This window comes from Hyperolius riggenbachi, chromosome 10 (assembly GCF_040937935.1).
Source record: "Hyperolius riggenbachi isolate aHypRig1 chromosome 10, aHypRig1.pri, whole genome shotgun sequence".
Classification (NCBI taxonomy): domain Eukaryota; kingdom Metazoa; phylum Chordata; class Amphibia; order Anura; family Hyperoliidae; genus Hyperolius; species Hyperolius riggenbachi.
Genome location: NC_090655.1, coordinates 22,311,726 through 22,327,786, shown reverse-complemented (window position 1 = coordinate 22,327,786; position 16,061 = coordinate 22,311,726). Strand labels below are relative to the sequence as shown.

The following is a 16,061-nucleotide window of genomic DNA, read 5'->3' as shown; positions in this document are numbered from 1 at the left end:
TACTGGTTTACCAGATAAAAAGAAAGAATTGAGTTTTGATTTTATGCCCGACAGTTACACTTTTAAAGTTATTTTATACAGAAGATGAAAAATGATCTCCTAGTAGAAGACGGGAGAAAAAAGTGAATTGAATAAAATCCTTGTTAACAGACTGACAGCTACAAATAACTTCCTAGTTAATACATAAACCACCTTACAGTGGGCTATAAAATATATACCTGTGTATCCACAAGGCTGTATGAGACTCCACTAATGGCCACACGAAGCCCCCGGACACTATATAGTCCACCACATGCTGAAGGCCCACCCAAATATTTACAGATATGTTTTTCTCTCTTTTAGCAAAAAAGTTTGAAATTCAATACATCAGAAATAGTTTATCTGTTAAAGGATTAGAAAACTGATAGTAAACAGAAGACTCTCAGGAAATATTTTGACAGCTATTAAAAAATAATAATAATAATACACCCCGTTGTATTAAGTCTCCCATTTCAGCTCAAGGAAATATTAAAGCACCATTATATATCTCAACCCATATCGCCCATGCAGCTCTACGGTACGCAGATGACTTGCTTGGCTCGTATGTTAAGATTGGTAAATGTCAATAACCCACACTAATCACTAGGGATGGTCGAGATGCAAATAATTGTGTTGATGTGGTATTATGCAATTTTTGTATGCAAATGTATGTAGCTTTAAAATGGGCCAATCAAATTTTACCAAAGCAGGATTTGAGTGGTTCTTGTTAAAGATGCATACATTTGCATACAAAACTTGCATAATGTTGCATTAACTGGAAATTAATTGCGTCTCATTGACCATATCTTGTAATCACTATCAGAGATGGTCAATGAGATTCTTACAATTCCATCTTACAATGCAAATTTAAAAAGGACCGCTATAGCGAAAAATTGTAAACTTTAACATCCATAAAAATGTAAAATATACATTTTTCATATAGTAAAATGCACTATAAATTACATTTTTCCTAAGTTGATGTCAATTACAGTACGTAGTCAAAAGCTGACAGATTTTGGACTACTCATCTCCTCATGGGTGATTTTCAGTATGTCCTTTTTTCAGTACGCCATTCAGGAGTAACATTTACCAATCTTTAGTTCTGGAGACCTGGGTACACGCCGAGCATACAGCACCCGTGTACGGGCACAGAATGAATACATGATCCTGCAGTATAGTTGCCGCTTGCCATTGGGTTGCTCGCATGCAATTAGCCTAGCACTTATGACACATTTGTTAACAACATAATTATATTCCTGCAGAACTGAACTTGGCTATAGGAGATATGTCACACCCCTATTATTACCTGATATGCATCTCCTGCTTGGAATGTGTTATATAGTATCTATTATACAGGCAATCCAATGATCACATTAAGACACTTTCTTCTTGGCAAAACATTTGGCATCCTCTAAGCAAACCGATCGGAACTGAACATGGAAGCTGCTTTTTCGGACTTTTTTGTGAAGATACAAGCTCTACGGGCTGTCAACTTTTTTTTTTAAGTTAAGTTTAAAAGACTTTATGGGTCAGTGACTCACTAAATGACAACAGATGATAGCCCGGAGCTTGAATCTTTCGAATACAGTCAGAAAATGGCAGCTGCTGTATTCTGATCCTAACAAGCTCCTCTTAAAGTGAAATCATTTTAATACATTTGCTTTTAAGTGCACCCATCACCCGCACAAAGGAGGCAGCCATATTGTGAGCTCGGTCCACGTGAGGAGTGGGGTCTCAATTAGAGGGTAAAATAATCCAATTTTCCATTATTTATGAAGAGGAGGTCGAGGAAGCAATGTTAGGCCTCTTTTCCGCGAACTGTTTACAGGCAGTGAAATGCCTCTCAAACACTCAGAACTGCTCACTGCTGCCTGGTAACTGCTTGCTGAGCACACAGCTCAACAGTTCGTGGAAAAGAGGCCTTACTGTGAACCCTTCAATGGGGACGAGCAAAAGAATGTTGCTGAAATTACAACTTTCGAAATACGCATCGGAATTCTGCATTCACAATGGGAATATGGCGTTTTATGGAGTTACGTGAAATATGGAGTTTCAGATCCTCAGTCGAAGTATTGGCTGAATATTTTTGTAATAACCATGAGTTAAGATATGGCTATATAAAGACATCCCTCTATCAGATTATATTAGGATCCAATGGTTGAGATGGGCAGGACATGAAGTTAGAATAGATAAACCCGAAGGCTCCCAAAAACTATCTTTACAAGGAACACGGATGGCTGAAGACCAACTGAAAGAGATGGGCGGATGAAGTTGACAAAGATGTCAAAAAACTATTAAAGATACGCAACTGGAACCTGGCAGCGATGCATAAAGATGGATGGGGCAGGTAACTGAAGGAAGCTGAGGCTTAAATCGGGCTGTAGTGCCATCGGAGGAGGAAGCCAAAAGTTAACTGGAGATTACCGCGGCAATGGGTGGTAATCTCCATTCTGGCTGCAAGTGCTCCCTAGCACTCACTTCCTGTGGCCAGAATCCGATTTGCGTGGAAGTGTATTGACTAAATACACTTCCACTCATGCACGCTGCAACGCAAACATTTTTTAAAAAAGTTCAGTCACAGAGTTGCATTACTTCCGGTTCCAGTTGGCTGCACGTCGCCGCGCAAGTTACCCACCAATGCGCTGCTGTGCTAGCGTCGGCCATGCGGCGATAAACGTCACTTCTGCCACATCGCAAAGGTATGAAATGCCCCATAGACTTTCATTGGTGTAGCGTTACCCTCTGGTAAAAACAGGGTAACGCAACGCATCAGTGTGAAAGAAGCCTCAATTATCATTAAAGGACACCCGAGGTGCAGTGTGACATGATGAGATAGACATGTGAATCTACAGTGCCTAGCACACAAATAACTAGGCTGTATTCCTTTTTTTTTTCTCTGCCTGAAAGAGTTAATCATCAGGTATGTAAGTGGCAGTTCCTGTCTGAGTCAGGACTGGGTCAGACTACAGTCTGACCCTCACTGGTACAAAATTACAAATATAAAACACTTTCCTAGCAGAAAATGGGTTCTGAGAGCAGGAACGAGATAAAAAGGATCAATGGATTTTAGTTCTGGCATTCTTCAATGAATGGGTCATTTTAACTATAAAATAAAACTGGAATATCATAAAAAGTATTTTTTAGGAGAAGGAGGATAGATACAATTGTTTGTTTCATTAGTTTATTTTCACCTCAGGTGTCCTTTAACAAATTTGGGGGATTTGACAGCCACACCAAGCAAATGTCGTATATTTTTGTGCTAGCCTGTCAAGAAAGGAAAGATATTGAAGATAACTTTCTGCCTGGGTGAGTCTTTTCTAGCTGGAATTTTTTTTGTTGAACATTGGAGTATGAAATTCTCCTGATTCTGACAACTACTAAAAAGGTTCTGTGACTGGTACGCTTTAAAGAGAACCCGAGGTGTTTTTTTTGGGGGGGACAGATGGGATACAGCAGTGCTGGTCGTAATGGAGAAAGCTACGCTTACGGATCATTACGCGTAATTTTACGCTATTACGCATTACGAAATTACGCTTACGGCATAGACAGTCAATTTCGGTACATGTCTATAATTACGCATAGCACTTACGCAAATTACGCGTAAGTATACCGTAATTCAAGTTATTACGTTATAGGTTTACGCGTAAAATCCTACTAGCAATTAATGCGTAAGGTCATGCTGCCAAGCGGAAAAGTTGACGCATGGATCAATGTTAGGTAGCCGCCGACTTTAAGGGTTAATAGCAAAGCCCCCTTAAGTGCTAAGAGCCTCAAATTTGGAGAATATATTAAGGAGATCAGAAGGAATAAGAGGAAAAAATTTTTTTTCAAAAAGACCTTATAGTTTTTGAGAAAATCGATGTTAAAGTTTCAAAGGAAAAATATATACATTTAAAAACCCGCCGACTTTAACGGTTAATAGCAAAGCCTGCTTAAAATTTAGGAACACCAAATTCACAGGGTATATTAAAAAAAAAACGACGTGGGGTCCCCCCTCCCAGACCTCTTTAACCCCTTGTCCCCCATGCAGACTGGGATAGCCAGAATGCGGAGCACCGGCCGCGTGGGGCTCCGCACCCTGACTATACCAGCCCGCATGGTCCATGGATTGGGGGGTCTCGGAAGGGGAGGGGCAGCCAAGCTTTCCCCTCCCCCTCCGAGCCCTTGTCCAATCCAAGGACAAGGGGCTCTTCTCCACCTCCGATGGGCGGTGGAGGTGGAGGCCGCGATTTCCTGGGGAGGGGTTCATGGTGGCATCTGGGAGTCCCCTTTAAAAAGGGGTCCCCCAGATGCCCACCCCCCTCCCAGGAGAAATGAGTATAGAGGTACTTGTAGTACCCCTTACACATTTCCTTTAAGAGTTAAAAGTAAATAAACACACAAACACATAGAAAAAGTATTTTAATTGAACAAAAAACATAACCACGAAAAAAGTCCTTTAATATTCTTAATTAACCATTAATACTTACCTGTCCCTTTAAAAGCCAGTTCCCACGCAATATCCTCGGAAATATACTAATCAGTTACAATGTAACAAAGTTATTACAATGTAACAACTTTATTACTTTGTAACACCACCGCACCCGACGTCACTCGCCGCTCACCCGCCGGCCGCCGCATACACGCTAGTCCCCGCCGGCTCTCGCCGTCCACTCCGCCCACACCTGTCACTCATATACATGCTGGCACCCATGGGTGCCAGCATGTATATAGGTGACATGTGGGAGAGGCGGGGAGGGCAGCGGAGCCGGCGGGGACTTAGCGTCCCTTCACCCGACAGAGCTCTGAGCTATATTAGCTCAGAGCTCTCGAAAGCATCTTTGTATTTGGGCTCCAAGGAGCCCCATTGGTCCTTAGCAGACCAATGGGGTTCCTTCAAATCAGAAGGAACCCCATTGGTCTGCTAAGGACCAATGGGGCTCCTTGGAGCCCAAATACAAAGATGCTTAGAGAGCTCTGAGCTATAGCTCAGAGCTCTGTCGGGTCCTGCAGCACAGACGCGGTGGCGGCGGCGGCGGTGAGTGACGTCGGGTGCGGCGTAGTTACAATGTAACAAAGTTGTTACATTGTAATAACTTTGTTACATTGTAACTGATTAGTATATTTCCGAGGATATTGCGTGGGAACTGGCTTTTAAAAGGGACAGGTAAGTATTAATGGTTAATTAAGAATATTAAAGGACTTTTTTCGTGGTTATGTTTTTTGTTCAATTAAAATACTTTTTCTATGTGTTTGTGTGTTTATTTACTTTTAACTCTTAAAGGAAATGTGTAAGGGGTACTACAAGTACCTCTATACTCATTTCTCCTGGGAGGGGGGTGGGCATCTGGGGGACCCCTTTTTAAAGGGGACTCCCAGATGCCACCATGAACCCCTCCCCAGGAAATCGCGGCCTCCACCTCCACCGCCCATCGGAGGTGGAGAAGAGCCCCTTGTCCTTGGATTGGACAAGGGCTCGGAGGGGGAGGGGAAAGCTTGGCTGCCCCTCCCCTTCCGAGACCCCCCAATCCATGGACCATGCGGGCTGGTATAGTCAGGGTGCGGAGCCCCACGCGGCCGGTGCTCCGCATTCTGGCTATCCCAGTCTGCATGGGGGACAAGTGGTTAAAGAGGTCTGGGAGGGGGGACCCCACGTCGTTTTTTTTTTATATTTCCCACACTCAGAACGAAGTAAGTAAAACTCTTCCCACTTGGGGGAATCTATGAAAATAAAACACTATTGTTACCTGTGCAAAAAAAAAACTGACATTTTCCGCATTTAAAAGACATTTTCGCACTTGAAACTTAAAAATCGATTTTCTCAAAAACTATAAGGTCTTTTTGTAAAAAAAAATTTTCCTCTTATTCCCACTGATCCCCTTAATATACCCTGTGGATTTGGTGTTCCTAAATTTTAAGCAGGCTTTGCTATTAACCGTTAAAGTCGGCGGGTTTTTAAATGTATATATTTTTCCTTTGAAACTTTAACATCGATTTTCTCAAAAACTATAAGGTCTTTTTGAAAACATTTTTTTCCTCTTATTCCTTCTGATCTCCTTAATATATTCTCCAAATTTGAGGCTCTTAGCACTTAAGAGGGCTTTGCTATTAACCCTTAAAGTCGGCGGCTTTTTTATATTATACGGGAGCGTAATATTACGCGATTACGGCAGACTGTGTAATTTCAATGGGAGTTTACTGTCTTACGCGTAATTTGTTACGCGTAAAACGTAACCCTACGGTCTACGCGTAATTAATTACGCGTAATACCGTAACCTTACACGTAACGCTTACGGTGCATTTGTAGTGAATTACGATGCGTAATTACGCTAATGCGTAATTTCGGCCCAGCACTGGGATACAGAGGCATGTCATGAGGCAGAGAACATGAGTGTCCCCACACCGCCTCTCTCTGCACCCCCCACCACCGCACTATAGCCCCCCCGAGATTAGCGACAATATTTGTCACCATCTCAGAGGTAAAAATGGGGGAGAGGGATTCCCTGTTCAAAACGCCCACCAGGGGAGTACCTGCTGGGGTTCCAGAGCTGCCATTGGGCAGCACTCTCTCCCTGGCCACGCCTCCCGCTGCCTGCACCCTGAGAGAGACAGTCTCTCATTGTAGCGTCGTGACCCAGAGGTCATAAAAGTGAAAGTGGGCCATTGCGGCCCACGAGAGCAGCAGCTTTGGAGGCTACCCGATCCGTTCAGCCCCCCCTGATCAGGTAGCCGAGGTTTTTTTTTTTTTTTCTTTTCATGAGCCCATGCAGGGTTCTATTTAAACCCCATCCAACACTTCTAAAATGGTGTAAAAGCTGCAAGTAACCCATCATACACACTATACTTCTGTCCGCTGGGTTTATCAGGCGGATCAGTGAGCTGGAAGCATGAAATGACAGCACAGATTTGTACATCAGCTGTGGGAATGGTAATTACTGGTAATGCTCTTAAAAGGCCTGCCCTTGGCTTAGTCAGCTTAACAAGCCGCAGTCCACCCATAGTGACAGAAATATAGAGGCCAAGGCGGGGTGGGAAACATGTGAGTGTTAGGCCCCTTCCACACATGACAGAATTCCTGTGCCAATTGCGTTTTTGCCAATTCCTGCTCACCACACAGGTAATGCAAGTGAGGGCCCGTTTCCACTTGGGCGGTGGGAATCGCCGTGGTAAAAATTTGCATGCGGATGCGAATTTCGCATGCGGCTATATGCAAATTTTAATGCAAATTCGCATACGATTTCGCATGGATGACGATGTATGCGAATTTAACCATGGCAGTGCCTGTGTGCTTTTCCATTGATTCCATGCGAAATCGTATGCGAATTCGCATAAAAATTCGCATACCAATGCCGCATGCAGAATTCCCTATTAAATACATTGTACGCGATTCGCGTAGCGAATGATGGCTCTGCTGTGCAGATTTTTTCTGCACAGAAAAACGCAAAGGAATCCTGACAAGTGGAAACAGTCCCATCCACTTGTATTGGCTATGCGAATTCGCGATAGAGGAAATGGGTCCTCAATGGCATTGCATTTGGTTGAATTTCCACAAATGTTGTGCAGAAAACAAACGGCCTTTTCACAGTTATGTGAATTGCATACAAGGCGAGACTGGAAATGCGAATGTTTTCATTCCAATTCCGAATGTGAAGCTGATTACATATAATTTAATGTAAATAAACTTCATTTGTATGTATGGAAAAAATAAAAATGTGAAAATTCGCATAAAAACATGAACAAAAAATAAATAAAAGAAGAAGAAGAATGGGATGCGAAAAAATGCAGAAGTACAAAAAAAAAGTCCAAAAATGGCAGAGACAAGTGTGAAGGCACCCTTATGTCTGATCATCTGGCTGTTTTCCTGTCTATAGAGATCACCAGAAACTGCTGTGCAATACCCCTAACCTGGAGAGCAATAGAGAGCGCGATAGGCAAGATATCTGCAATACTGCTAAACAACTATAGCAATGACAGCCTCTGTATATTTCTCATGGGCGGTTAGCTCTATGTGAAAGTTCTATGCGAACTTTTATTTTTATTTTTTTTACAAACTCGGGCCTTTTTCACAGTAGGACGTTGTGTTTTGATGCGACGTTAAAGTCGCAACGCCACCTTCAACGCAATGCCCCAAAAAAGTCGCAACGCAACTTAATGCCCCCTTATGGTCGCATACAGTAAGGCATACAGGCAATGAAAATTATGCTTCCAAGTTATTACTGAGCACGTGCAAACAGTCCAACGCAGCTAATAACGTGTATAACGCACAGCATGCAGCACTTTCACTTAACATGCAGCGTCAGACACCAACGCAACATGTGCACTGTGAACGGGGCATTGATTTTTGATTGCAGTAAGTTATTATTCTGCGTTAAAGGGAACCATAGATGAACAGGAAAAAAGATGTTATACATACCTGGGGCATCCTCCAGCCCCATACGCTCTGATCAATCCCAATCCGCCGTCCTCCTCTGCCCGAAGCTATGAGAACTGGGACCCCGCTCTGCCGTCAGTTGGAGCCAGTCTGAGCGTAAGGGAAGAGCGCCATTTGCGTATCTCTGCAGCAGCCGCCGCTGGAGATACGTAGAGGGCGCACTTCTCCTGCATAGTCTGGCTCCGATGACGTCAGTGACGGGACCCGGTTCTCATAGCTGCGGGCAGCAGAGGACGGCGGCGTGGGATCGATCAGAGAGTATGGGGCTGGAGGAAGCCCCAGGTATGTATAACATCTTTTTTTATGTCCCCATTTCTGGTTCCCTTTAAATGGTGTTTTAACGTGCGACTTTAACATCACACTGTGAAAGAGCCCTCAGTCATTTTGCCATGGAATAAAGCCAATAGGCTTTTGTTTTTGGCGATTAAAGCTGGCATTAAAGGGGCGAAAAATTGTAAAATTTAAAATATGTGCAAACAGACAAATAAGTACGTTTTTTTCCAGAGTAAAATGAGCCATAAATTACTTTTCTCCTATGTTGCTGTCACTTACAGTAAGTAGTAGAAATATGACAGAAGTGACAGGTTTTGGACTAGTCCAAAAGCTGTCATATGTGGCTCATTTTACATTTTATAAAGTTATTTATTTTACTCTGGAAAAAAAAAATGTACTTCTTGTTTGTTTGTTTGCACATATTTTAAAATTTTTCGCCATAGTGCCCCTTTAAGGAACAATGGTACTTTTCAGTTTCAGGCAGTGGTTCTTAACCTGTATTCCATCGCACTCCAGAAGTTCAGCGGGAGGGGCTTGTGTCTGGTCAGTAAATATTCATTGAGTTATGGTTTTGTTTTTATAAGACATTCAAGTTTTATATTGTTGATTGACCACACTGATATTATGTGCAACTGATGCACGGTTTGCGCACTAATAAAATATATATATCTAGGTTCTGGATTGGAAAAAATATATATTTTTACAACTACAAAGGTTTCGCACTACAAAGGGTTTAGTAAACGCACTTCTGAAACTTGCATGGTTCTGTACCACCAACAAGGTTAAGAACCACTGGTTTATTGTCTTTCCATATCCCAAATGTCTCAAATACTTAAAGGGACTCCAAGCACCTCTCATGGGCATGCCTTTAAGCCAGACGACTTCCAACAAAGTTCTGCTATGACCCCTCTGGAGGAGCCTCTTGCAATGGCCATGCGTGTCACTTCCTCTTCCTGCTTCATCCAGTGATGCACTTCTCTATAGAGAAGACAGGGGTGACCTGGAAGTTATAACATAGCCAAGATGGAAGCTGCGATTTTTAAATTGAAAGCGAACGAAAACTATTTTGTGTAGAACGGCGATTCAGGCATTAAATGAAAGGTATGCATCTTTAAGTACTTTGCAGTACTGGTTGGAGTCTTAAAGGCATGCCCATGAGAGGTGCTCGGAGTCCCTTTAACCCAATAGCAACTTCAAAGGAATTATCTCATTTGAGATAAGTGCACAGCATTTGACCTCAGTTGGCAGAACTCCTTGTGCTGTAAATTCTTGGAATGCTTTGATCTCTCTGCTAGCAGAAAATATAAAAAATGAAAGCAGAAGTCCTCTGTTATTGTCTCACACTGCCCCCTAGTGACAAGTGGCCATAAGTACACATTACAGCAGCACTAATTAGAAGCAGGGAAATTAACAAATAAGAAATAAAATCATGTGCTAAAATAAATTGGTTGCTAAAGGGTTAAAAAGCCCCCCAGTGATGATTTTCCAGTGTGGGCCTGCACTGGCATCACTGGTGACCACTAGAATGATGACACGCCTCCTCACGTGGGTTTGAACTGGCCACAACATGGCTGCCTCCGCAGTGAGCAGGTAACAGGGTGACTGTAAAACCAGTGTCTGATCTGATCATCCTCAGCCTCACGACATAACAGTACTTACATCCGTCTATAATGCTAACCCGCTCCCCTGTCAGACACCATACACATACGTGGATAAGGGCCCGGGGAAACTCCGCCTCAAGGTTAATTTGTCCCACAAAATAGTCATGCAGTTTCTTGTGACTTCCTCTCTGTTATTCAACAGCGGTGGAATCCACTCGTACTGCGTAGGCGTGTCCGGTACTAGGAGAGGGAAGTGATGTTAGAGCGGCCACCAGGGGGCGCTACAATTTTCTGAGTCGTACGTCTCGGGATGTGGTCATCTGTTTGCGATCCTGTAAAAGAATACGGATACGAATAAGTATCAATAGTCTTGGCAAAACAAGCTCATGATACACCAGCAAATCTATAATGCAAAGGCAATCATCATTGCACCTGACCCCCATGCAGTAACCAAAACTCAACTGGAACTTGGTTTAAAGAGGAACTGTCATGAATAAAATTGCTTGTTTTTACAACACAGTATTCATTTGTAAATTGTTTAGTCCAATGGTTTTGCCCAATGTAAAAGTTTTCCTCTCCCAGATTTACATTCTGACATTTATCACAGATGGTAACATCTTTAGTCCTGTCAGGTGCAGTCTCTGTGGAATGTTTGATTACAGAGTTTCCAAGCCAGTACAAAATATACCTGGTCTCCCAGAATGCTCTAGGAGCAGAATCCCACATATCTAGACAGCCTCGGCTAAGCATCACTGGGAGGGCAGGGCGGCATACTAATATACAGCAATATATACGGTTAGGCCCATAAATATTTGGACAGACAACTTTTTTAAAATTTTTGGTTCTGTATATTACCACAATGAATTTTAAATGAAACAACTCAGATGCAGTTGAAGTGCAGACGCTACCTTTAAAAGAGAGCCCGAGGTGGGCTAAAATGGCCCACCTTCACTTTGGAGACCTCTGGGTCACGGCGCTGCGCTGAGAGACTGTTTCTCATAGCGTGCAGGGAGGCGGGGGAGTGGCAGTAGGCGGGCCAGGGGAGAGCGCTGCCCAATGGCAGTTCAGGAAACCCTGTAGGAACACCCCTGGTGGGCAGGGAATTACTCTCTCCTCTGTTAACCTCAGAGTTAGCGACAAATCTTGTTGTTAAACTCGGGGGGCTATAGTGTGGTGGGGGGGGGGGGGGCAGAAAGCGGCGGTTGGGGGACACAGAGCCATGTCATTAGGCAGAGAACATGCCTCTGCGTCTCATCTGCCCCCCATATCCCCACCTCGGGTTCTCTTTAACCACTTCAGGACCACGCATATTAAATCTACGTCCTGTCTTTGAATGCTAGTTTATGACACATTGTAGATTTTTCCTCCAGAATTCTTGTGTACTTTGACAGCTGGCACCTTCTGTAATGAATGAGGAGCGATTTTGATTGGCTCCGGATCTCTAGGATGGCAAAATTATCACTTAATCAATTTTTCACTTTTTTTGTGCCCCTGCAGTGTACCTAAAAAATAATCTACATAATTTTGACATCTCTGCATAGACAACATATGGAATAATTAGTTTCTGAAAGTTTTACTGCTGCAATTGAGATATTTACATATTTTTGGTTGTAAAATTAAGAAAATTCCATTTTTTTTTTCATTTTTCACGCATATTATCACTTTAAAGCGGAAATGTAAGTACAATTTAAGCAGTGTTTCACTTACCTGGGGCTTCCCAAAGTCCTCAGCAGCCGCCCTGTCCCGTGCCGCCGTTCTCCCACCGCCAGCTAGTTTCGGTTTCGCCGCCGGGCCAATGCGCCCGCGCGGCTTTGGCCACGCAAATCCTTTCTGCGCGTCCCCTGCTATTGCAGAGGGGAACGCGAAGAAAGGATATGCTTGGCAGGGCTGCGCTGGCATCGACTTTGAAGTCTAGGAACAGAACGGAGCTGGCGGCGGGAGATCGGCGGCTCGGGCAGGACCGGCGCGGGACAGGGCGGCTGCTGGGGGCTTGCAGAAGCCCCAGGTAAGTGGAACACTGTGCTTAAATTGTATTTACAGTTCCGCTTTACAACACAAGTAAAATCCAGATTGCATTCAAATTTTAGAATTTAGATTAGTGTTAGCACATAATTTGCATCTGATTTGTATTCAAGGTGTGTATTTAGCCCCAAGGGGCTGGGCATATCTCTGGAGCTTTCACTTCACTTGCAGCCTGTGAGCGCTGCCCATTGCTTGCTGTCTTCTGAACAAATGTGTATACCATTTATGGCTAGCTGCACCAGGTAAGGATTATGATTTTAATTTTAGACTAGCTAGGGTTCACTGTTGGATATGTTTCACTGTTGAATATGTTTCACTGTTACATTAGTTTGAGGTTTTAACCTTTTTTTCTTTTTTTTGGACAATTTTCATTGTTTGAACATGCTTCACTTTTTTATATGTTTCACTGCTAGATTAGTGGTTAGTTTCTCTCCTATGGGGCACGTCACCGCCGTTGGAGAGTCTATTAGGGATAATTTGTGCACAACTTATGCTGAAGCTAACGCCCCCCTTTACTGTACCTGTTTTGAATGCAAGGTGTGTAACCTGCCCTTTATTTGAGCTCTGCATACCTGTGCAGGTAGTCAATTCAGGTGCAGCGTCTGTTTGGAAGCGCTGCCATTTCCTTCTGCTGTACAAGATTTACTATAAGTGATATCAAAAGAAAGCCCTTTTTGTCCTGAAATAAACAAGACTAAATATGTTTGAGTAAACTAAAAATTGCCCAAAAACGATCAACTTTAGCAAAGGCATAGCAGAATTATGGAAATTGGCTTGGTCCTAAAGTGGTGGGGTGATCAAAATGATTGCATAATATGTGAGGCAACTAAAGCATTTCTAATATAATCCCTTCATTTCAGAGGCTCAAAAGGCTATTTCATGGGCAGGTGTGGGCAAGTCCGTCATTATCAATTAAACAGATAAAAGACCCGAGTTGATTTGAGGTGTGGTGCTTGCATGTGGAAGATTTTGCTGCGAACAGACAACATGCGGTCAAAGAAGCTCTCCATGCAGGTGAAAGAAACCATCCTTCAGCTGCAAAAACAGAAAAAAACCTATCCAAGAAATTGCTACAATAGTACAAGTGGCAAACTATACAGCTTAGTACATCCTGAGAAAAAAAGCAAGCCCTGGTAAACTCAACACAAAAAGACCTGGACATGCATGGAAGACCATGCAGAATCATTTCTATGGTGAAGCAAAATGACAATAGTCAAACAAGTGAACAACACTCTCCAGGGGGCAGGTCATCATCCAAAGCATACCACATCATCTGTAAAACACAGTGGGGGCAGTGTGATGGCTTGGGCGTGCATGGCTGCCGTGGCACTGGGACACTAGTGCTTATTGATGATGTGACACAGGGCAGAAGCAGGCAAATGAAGTCTGAGGTGTTCAGAGACATACTGTCTGCTCAAATCCAGCTAAATGCAGTCATATTGATTGGGCGGTGTTTTTTATGATACAGATGGACAATGACCTAAAAGCGTACAGTCAAAGCAACTCTGGAATTTATTAATGCAAAGAAGTGGAAAATTATTGAATGCCCAAGTCAGTCACCTGATCTTAACCTAACTGACCATGCATTTCACTTGCTGAAGACTAAACTTTGGACAGAAAGGCCCACAAACAAGTAGCAACTGAAAGCCACTGCAGCAAAAGCCTGCCAGAGCATTAACAATTTTTATTAACCCCCTGATGGTATTGACGGTTATACACGTCAATACAAAACATGCTGTGAATGCTATTGACGTGCATACACGCCAATACTCTCCTGCACTGTATACTAGACCCGTGCTTGACACATTTTGGCAAGTTACAGGGGGGAAAAAAAAAAAAAAAAAAAAGGTTATGAAAATTAAATTGGATCACTTTTTTGAATCTTGGGGAAATTGAATGCCTGGGAGGTTAAAAAATAAATAGTAAAAAAAAATAAAAAATTATTATATAACACTGGGGGGAGTAATCAGACCCAACCAACAGAGAGCTCTGTTGGTGGGGAGAAAAGGGGGGGGGGGGATGGTGAGGGGAGGAAATCACTTGTATGCTATGAGTTGTGCGGCCCTGCAGTGAGCCTTTAAAGCTGCAGCGGACCAATTGATGAAAAATGGCCTGGTCTTTGGGGGGGGGGGGGGGGGTTAACACCGCGGAGGGGTAGCGCAGCCCTTTTTTTTTCTTTTTCTAAATCATGTAGCTAGCCTAGCGCTAGCTACATGATAGCCGCTGAGCAGCGGCATCCCCCCCACCCACTCCGATCGCCTCCGGCGATCAGGCTAAGCAGGAAATCCCGTTCAGAACGGGATTTCCTGCTGGGCTTCCCCGGTCGCCATGGCGATGGGGCGGGATGACGTCACCGACGTCATGGCTGTCAGAGGGAATCCCGATCCACCCCTAAGCGCTGCCTGGCACTGATTGGCCAGGCTGCGCAGTGGTCTGTGGGGGCGGCTCGGCGGGTAGCGGTGGCGATCGTGTACCACACGCAGCTAGCAAAGTGCTAGCTGCGTGTAGGGAAAAAAAAAATTGTGAAAATCGGCCTGGCAGGGCCAGAGCAATCCTCCTGCGCGAGTTACCCCGAGCTCAGCTAGGGATAACCGGAAAGGAGGTTAAAAGAGACTCTGTAACAAAATGTTCATCCTTATTTCTTCTATCCTATAAGTTCCTATACCTGTTCTAATGTGGTCTGTCTTACTGCAGCCTTTCCTAGTAGCACAGTGGCTGTATTATCTGATCTTCTCTCCTCTGCCGGGCTGAGGCAGTCAGGCTGGAATGTGCTGTGCTGCTTGTGATTGGATAGAAGCTATAAACACCCTCTCCAGGCCCCCTGCATACTCTGTATGACTCACACATTGAGCTCCTCTCAGCCTATCACTTGCTATGTCTTTTGTTTGTAAACACTGCCTAAAACTGGCAATTACAAGCCAGGATTGCAGCAGAGAGTGGCAGAAACAGCACAGGGGGGCCCAGGAGAACATAATGAAGAGAATGGTATGCTTTTTATTGTAAGAATTTTAGAGTACAGATTCTCTTTAAGTGGTTAATAAAATGCTTTGCTTTCCTCACATTTTTATGCAGTTGTTTTGTTCACGCCACTGAAGTAAAGCTGAAAGTCTGCACTTTAACTGCATCTGAGTTGTTTCATGTAACCACTTGAGGAGGACCAGAGGTCTATCTAGTGATCAGGCCATATTTTACAATTCGGCACTTGGCAACTTTAATGGTTTATTGCAACTTAGCACCCAAATGAATTTTACCCCCTTTTTCTTTGTCACAAACAGAAATTTCTTTTGGTGGTATTTGAATGCTGCTGTGATTTATTTATTTTCTATTACAGTGGTTTGCAAAAGTATTTGGCCCCCTTGAAGTTTTCCACATTTTGTCACATTACTGCCACAAACATGCATCAATTATTGGAATTCCACATGAAAGACCAACACAAAGTGGTGTACATGTGAGAAGTGGAGCGCAAATCATACATCATTCCAAACATTTTTTACAAATAAATAACTGCAAAGTGGGGTGTGCGTAATTATTCAGCCCCCTTTGGTCTGAGTGCATTCAGTTGCCCTATAGACCTTGCCTGATGAGTGCTAATGACTAAACAGAGTGCACCTGTGTGTAATCTACTGTCAGTACAAATACAGCTGCTCTGTGACGGCCTCAGAGGTTGTCTAGTCTAGTGCACACCAAAAACCGCTAGCAGATACGCAAAATGCTAGCAGTTTTGAAGCATTTTTTCT

The 16,061-nt window shown here is 43.5% G+C and overlaps 1 protein-coding gene across 1 annotated transcript in view; it reads right to left on the bottom strand.

Annotated features, from left to right (window-relative positions):
* Window positions 1-8,725: 8,725 nt before the first annotated feature.
* The window catches only part of DPYSL4 (dihydropyrimidinase like 4), a 62,616-nt gene continuing 55,280 nt past the window's right edge, over window positions 8,726-16,061 (bottom strand). Inside the window, exon 12 of the mRNA XM_068258877.1 lies at window positions 8,726-10,634. Within this exon, the coding sequence (XP_068114978.1) occupies window positions 10,543-10,634 (92 nt within the window). The 3' untranslated portion in view covers window positions 8,726-10,542. The remainder of the gene's footprint in view (window positions 10,635-16,061) is intronic.